This window comes from Coffea eugenioides, chromosome 8, assembly GCF_003713205.1.
Source record: "Coffea eugenioides isolate CCC68of chromosome 8, Ceug_1.0, whole genome shotgun sequence".
In the NCBI taxonomy this organism is placed as follows: Eukaryota; Viridiplantae; Streptophyta; class Magnoliopsida; order Gentianales; family Rubiaceae; genus Coffea; species Coffea eugenioides.
In genome coordinates this window covers 37044989-37051762 of record NC_040042.1, presented here as the reverse complement: position 1 = coordinate 37051762, position 6774 = coordinate 37044989, and the positions used below count along the sequence as shown (strand labels likewise).

At 32.5% G+C, this 6774-nt stretch overlaps 1 protein-coding gene across 1 annotated transcript; it reads left to right on the top strand.

The window, feature by feature from the left end:
- The first annotated feature begins 2815 nt into the window (after positions 1–2815).
- Positions 2816–4448, top strand: LOC113780671 (gibberellin 3-beta-dioxygenase 1-like). Its single transcript, XM_027326452.1, has 2 exons — positions 2816–3315; positions 3902–4448. The coding sequence occupies exons 1-2, from the start codon at positions 2816–2818 to the stop codon at positions 4446–4448; spliced, it is 1047 nt and encodes a 348-aa protein (XP_027182253.1).
- The last annotated feature ends 2326 nt before the right edge of the window (positions 4449–6774 follow it).

The following is a 6774-nucleotide window of genomic DNA, read 5'->3' as shown; positions in this document are numbered from 1 at the left end:
TTCATTGTATCCTATAACAGATTAATTACCTGGATTTTCTCATAATCCACGAAATATTTTAGACAATATTTTATAGTAATTCTACTCTTGTTTGTTAGGCAAATGAAGAAAACAAAATCAAGTACCTTGATGTTCTTACTCGTTGTTAAAATTAATTTTCACCTATGTGATTATGCGAATGCATATACTCACATTCACTGTATCCTATAACAAATTAATTACTTGGATTTTCTCATAATTCACCAAAGATTTCAGACAATATTTTATCGTAATTCTACTCTTGTTTGTTAGGTAAATGAAGAAACAAAATCAATTACCTAGATTTTCTAACTCGTTGTTAAACTTAATTTTCACCTATGTGATTATGTGAAGGCATATACTCACATTCATTGTATCCTATAACAGATTAATTGCCTGGATTTTCTCATAATCCACGAAAGATTTTATACAATATTTTATCGTAATTCTACTCTTGTTTGCTAGGCAAATGAAGAAAACAAAATCAAGTACCTAGATTTTCTAACTCGTTGTTAAACTTAATTTTCACCTATGTCATTATGTGAAGGCATATACTCACATTCATTGTATCCTATAATAGAATCATTACCTGGATTTTCTCAAAATCCACCAAAGATTTTAGACAATATTTTATCGTAATTCTACTCTTGTTTGTTAGGCAAATGAAGAAACAAAATCAATTGCCTAGATTTTCTAACTCGTTGTTAAACTTAATTTTCACCTATGTGATTATGTGAAGGCATATACTCACATTCATTGTGCCCTATAACAGATTAATTTTCTGAATTTTCTCATAATCCACCAAAGATTTTAGACAATATTTTATCGTAATTCTACTCTTGTTTGTTGGGCAAATGAAGAAAACAAAATCAATTACCTAGATTTTCTAACTCGTTAAACTTAATTTTCACGTATGTGATTATGTGAAGGCATATACTCACATTCATTGTATCCTATAACAGAATCATTACCTAGATTTTCTCAAAATCCACCCAAGATTTTAGACAATATTTTATCGTAATTCTACTCTTGTTTGTTAGGCAAATGAAGAAACAAAATCAATTACCTAGATTTTCTAACTCGTTGTTAAACTTAATTTTCACCTATGTGATTATGTGAAGGCATATACTCACATTCATTTGTATCCTATAACAGATTAATTACCTGGATTTTCTCATAATCCACCAAAGATTCTAGACAATATTTTATCGTAATTCTACTCTTGCTTGTTAGGCAAAAGAGGAAAACAAAATCAATTACCTAGATTTTCTAACTCAGTGTTAAACTTAATTTTCACCTATGTGATTATGCGAATGCATATACTCACATTCATTGTATCCTATAGCCATTATACTGTTAAAAAAAATGAAATTCCCATGTCAGTTTCACACTAAAAGACAACAATAAGTCCAATACAGCCACCCAAGGCCACGTGTTTTTTAAGATAATTATTAATCAAATATGTTTATGGCTTAAAGGAAATTATTGATCAAATGGTTCATTTCTGTTCTGTCTTTGCCCCTGTAACTGACTTGGTAAGTAGAAGAGTATGACCACCAACTTTTCTTTTCTTTTTTTTTTTGTTAATTAAACAGGCATTATACAATTGCCCTTTACTGCTATAAATTAAAGATCTACCAAAGATTTTAGACAGTATTTTTCTCATAATTCTGCCCTTGTTCGTTCAAGAAAACAAAATTAATTAACTGAATTATAAGTAAGAGGTTCTGCATTCAAAACCCCCCACATGCAAAAAATAAAAAAAGGGTCCAACACAGCCACCCAAGGCTGTGTGTGTTTAAGATAATTATTAATTAAATATCTTTATTTCTTAAAGAAAATTATTGATAAAATGTTTCATTTGTGCTCTATCTTGGCCTCTATAATTAACTTGGTAAGTAGAAGAATATGACCACGAACTTTCTTTTTTGTTTTTGTTAATTAAACAGACATTATACAACTCTATAAATTAATTACCTGGATTTTCTCATATTCCACCAATGATTTTAGACAATATTTTATCGTAATTCTACTCATGTTTGTTAGGCAAATGAAGAAATCAAAATCAATTACCTAGATTTTCTAACTCGTTGTTAAACTTAATTTTCACCTATGTGATTATGTGAAGGCATATACTCACATTCATTGTATCCTATAACAATTTTTGTATTTCCCTTTAATTTTTCAAAAGACCAACACCTCAGAACCCTTTCTCACATCCTTAATTCTGTAGTGTAACTATTAGTGATACTTCCATAAATTCAATTACTGAGGTCATGACAGATATTATAATAGTATATGACAATGAAATACTAACTCAGGTTGTAAAATAATTTATCTATAACTATTAAGTCACATGTTCGAGTTGTCAGGAAAGTGGTTAGAGAATTCTAATCATTTCTTTGAAAAAAATTTAAAAACACTAATATGATAGTATGTTGGTCAAAGTCTAAGTTAGACGCGTTATTGGTTCAAGTCATCAAGGGATATGCAGAAACCCTACTTACCCCTACAAAAAAGAAAAAGTATAATAGTATGTTGACCAAAACCCAAGTTAAACACGTCATCAATTATTTTGTAAAGTAGATGATATCGTTTCCTATTAAACAAATTACTTGGACAAGTTGGACAGAGGATATTAAACCTTGAGATTACAACTTTATAATGGTATCTTTTTCTTTCAATTTATTTTTTATTCTTTTATTTCCTGCATCACTGCCCTATATATATGGTATCTTGACTTTGCTAAAACTGATATTCCAAGCTTGGCAATCTAGCTAGTAGCATAGTAGCTATCATGGGTACAGTTTCAGGAGCATACAAAGATGTTCCTATGCGTCTCAAACATGTTATTCCTCTGGATTTTGAGTCCACAAAAGTGGTTCCAGAATCACATATATGGCCAGAAACAGAAAATTTTCCATTATCTGATCGTGTTCTCCCCTCTGATGATGATGAAAAATCAAAATCATGGATCCCTGTCATTGATCTCATGGCTCCCAATGTAGTGGAACTCATTGGCCATGCATGTGAAACATGGGGAATTTTTCATCTCACCAACCATGGTATTCCCTCCAGCCTTATTCATGATGTTGAGTCCCAGGCTAGAAGACTCTTTTCTCTTCCAACCGAGCAAAAGCTGAAGGCCTTACGATCGGCCGGCGGAGCCACCGGCTACGGTGCTGCCCGGATGGTACCGTTTTTGACCAAATATTTGTGGCATGAAGGGTTCCTTATTGCAGGTTCTCCTGTTGAGCACGCTAGTGTACTTTGGCCCCATGACCACAAAACTTTTTGGTAAGTCCGTTTATTTGGTAGTATTTGGTAATTGTCCATACACTTTCATGCACGTCGACAAACTGACAAATTTGTACTGCCTACTTAAATGAAAATTAAGGTTGTACTGGAATTTATTTCATTCCTTTTAATTGATTTTTTTTTTTTTGAGGTTCAATACATCATTTCCCTTGATTTTTCATCCATCTCCGTTTTTATCAAAATCAACTCAAAAGATGAATAAAAAAAAATCCTAATCCCCTTGTCTTAACTCTTTTCCCTTCTAAGCGTATTAAAACTGCATCCTCACGCTTGCTGACTTTAAGTTGCACTTTTTTTTTTTGGTTTGGGGGCATAGTTTTGGATAAAATGATTAAGGTTAAGGCTATCCTTAACAAGTTTAAGAGTTAGGGAACGCTTTAAGTAGTTTAAATACTAAACTGCAAGTATGCAAAATCCAAGTTGTCATTCAAAATAATTTTGCTAAAGACATTAGATTAGACACATAAATGAAATTTAATTCAAGTATAGTACTATTAGATTACTGTGTAAGCGAAAATGATTGCGTTTTAATTAATTATTATTACCTGCTTATGTATACATTTAGTGATGTGATGGAAACTTATCAAAAGATGATGAATTCCTTGGCACACCAACTCTTGCTTCTGATGTTGAAGTGGCTAGAAGTCTCTGAAGATGAACTGAACTGGAAACTATCAATGTCCCAAGATGCATTGTTACTCAATTCCTTTCCAGCCTGCCCAGATCCCAAAAGTACCATTGGTTTAGCCCCTCACACAGATTCATTGCTCATTACCATTCTTCATCAAAGTCAAGAGGGTTTGCAGATTTTTCGCAACGGATTCGGATGGGTGACAGTTTCACCCATTGAAGGAGCTCTTGTGGTCAATTTTGGTAATCTTATGGATATATTGTCAAATGGCAAGTTCTCTGGCATTCTGCATCGTGCTTTTGTCAACCAGATTAGGCACAGGATTTCTGTTGCCTACTTCTGCTATCCTCCAATTGATTCCCAGGTCGCACCATTTGCTAAGTCTAAATGTCCCATTTATAGTTCTTTAACAGTGAAGGAATATCTTGAAATCAGGGCCAAGCATATGGAGGATGCACTTTCTGTGATCAGAATAAAATGATATCATATACCCAATCCTGAAACATATGTAATCTGTTTTATTCGTTTGGTAAAAAACCTAGTGAACTCCTGATAGCTTTCTGCCATGCTAGACGATCCTAGTAAACAGTGGCGGAGTCCGGACCTATAACCAGTGGAGGCAATATTGTACACACAAATTGCTGTCACTAGTATGAAAAACAAATTGAATAAAGATTATGTTTTTATTATGAGTTTTTTTTTTGTGTAGTGTAAAAGTATTAAAATAATTTCCTATTTAAGTAATAATCAATTTTGTGATTTAATAACTTTTAAACATTTGTACCATGGAAGAGATATCTAAAATAAATAGATTGCTTAGGGAGGTAATGTGAGGCAAATGAGAACTTCTCATAATATAGAGGATAGTGTTAGAAGAAAAGAGTGTTTTTTAAAATTAAGAGGAAGCAAGTATTAGTAAAAATTAAAAATTTTATAAAGTTTCAAGACTATTCTCTAAATTTTCAAAAGTTAAGGTGGGGCAATTAATTGCTCACCCTCAACACCAGGTCGTCCACTCAAGTACTAGTAAACAGGTATAGTCTAGCATGCATTTTCTGTAATCAATATTAAAGTATTTATCTTGTAATGCAATTCAGATTATGGTCCACTCAATAACTTAAAGTATCTATAAACTTAGCATGGTCTACTCAATAACTTCAATTCTTTTTCAATAAAAAGCTTAAGCAATTCACCATACCAGTTCTACCAAATTTGCCCGTTTCACTGCCTTTTCTACGTTTTTTCAAAGAACCAATCTTGTCCTCTTTTCAAAAGAATCATAATCATGAACTTCAGCTCAAAAATAGTGCAAGTAAAATATGCTACCAAGAACACAACAATTTTCGAAAAATTAAATACACCATTGAAGTTATTAAAAAACAAAACACTTATTTAATCTAGACTCTAGAGAATATATGCCAGCTACTAATTCATCGTTGGAGAATCTCTTCAAAGCTTCAGCTAGCTCTCTGGTGCTGCTGCATGTGGATTGAGTATACATTAGCTTGAATTTAATAACTAAAAAGGTACTTTTAAGCCGAATTTCACTCATGTCTAATCACGCATAATACGTCCAAAACAAACAAATTCGCCTATTTTCTTAGTGTCTTTTATCGGCATTAGGAGACCAGAATATTGGAGTTTGCATTAGGCAGCTGTTTTGGACCTCGAAGATGAAAAGTATGACATGTATTCTTATGGTTAAATTGTGTAATTAGTGTAAACCACAATTCTTGATACAAGTCTCTGTATATATCAGAAAACAGTTTTAACATACAGGAAGTGGAAACCACAGTTTATCCTACCCCCATACATAGCTCGGACTGTTAATTCACCTGGTGTATATGAGAGAAAAGACGTATTGTCAGCTAAATTTAAGTACCAATTTGTCAATTTTCTGTTGTCTTGACTCTTTTTTTTTTTTTTGTCCTCACACCCTTCTTATTTTCAATTGTCACGTACAGAATTTATATCCTGAAACTGATAGTGAGAAAGACTCTAAAAGCTCTTCCCTGTACCGACCCAATGGTTTATTATCTTGATATGAAAAAAGGTCAAGTTCGAGTTTCACCAAAATCATTTTGCATTTTCATTTCTTGTGGCTTTCTTATTATTTGTAGGTAATACGGCCACTAGTTAATTTGAACACATCTTTGGATGGAATTGAATTACTATTGTTATTATCTTTTTTAGTTTAAAACAAAAGAAAGCCCACATGATTAATCGTGCAGAGTTAATCAGGTCAGAGAAATAATTTGCGCATAGAGAAACTTGGCGTATTTTTAAGTACTACTAATAGGTTACGCTTCAAAGGAGATTTTTTTTTTTTGGGCAAAAGGTAGTAGACTTTTTTGTCAGAGTTTGGCTAAACTCCATTTTACGCATCAAAGAAGACTCTTTACGCATCAATACGACGGCCTGCCAAATAGTTTGGATAAATTACATTTTAGTCTCTTAAACTATAGACACCTCCCACTTTAGTTCTTAAAGTTCATTCTTGGACTTTTTACCTCTAATAGAGTTTCAAATTTGCCCTACTTCAATCGAACATTTACACAATTTTCAAAACTAGTGGAATAGTTTATTCTACGTCAAGCGTCACTTGCCTAATATTACATTACTAATAAATGTTTCAAAGCGGGATAAATTTGATACTTTATAGGATACAGTATTTAAAATTTAAGGACTAACGTGGGAGCATATCTACGTTTTAAGGGTCCAAAGTTTTTTTTTTTTGTTTTTGTTTATGAAGTGAAAGTTACTTAAGAGTTTGGCAATTTTCTTTAGTACCAAAGGCTAGAATAAAG

Bases quoted from the DNA above. Each gene is read 5' to 3' on its own strand.
- LOC113780671 (XM_027326452.1), top strand. From the start codon at position 2,816: ATGGGTACAGTTTCAGGAGCATACAAAGATGTTCCTATGCGTCTCAAA. The intron at 3,316-3,901 runs GTAAGTCCGTTT...GTATACATTTAG, and splicing joins CATGACCACAAAACTTTTTG to TGATGTGATGGAAACTTATC.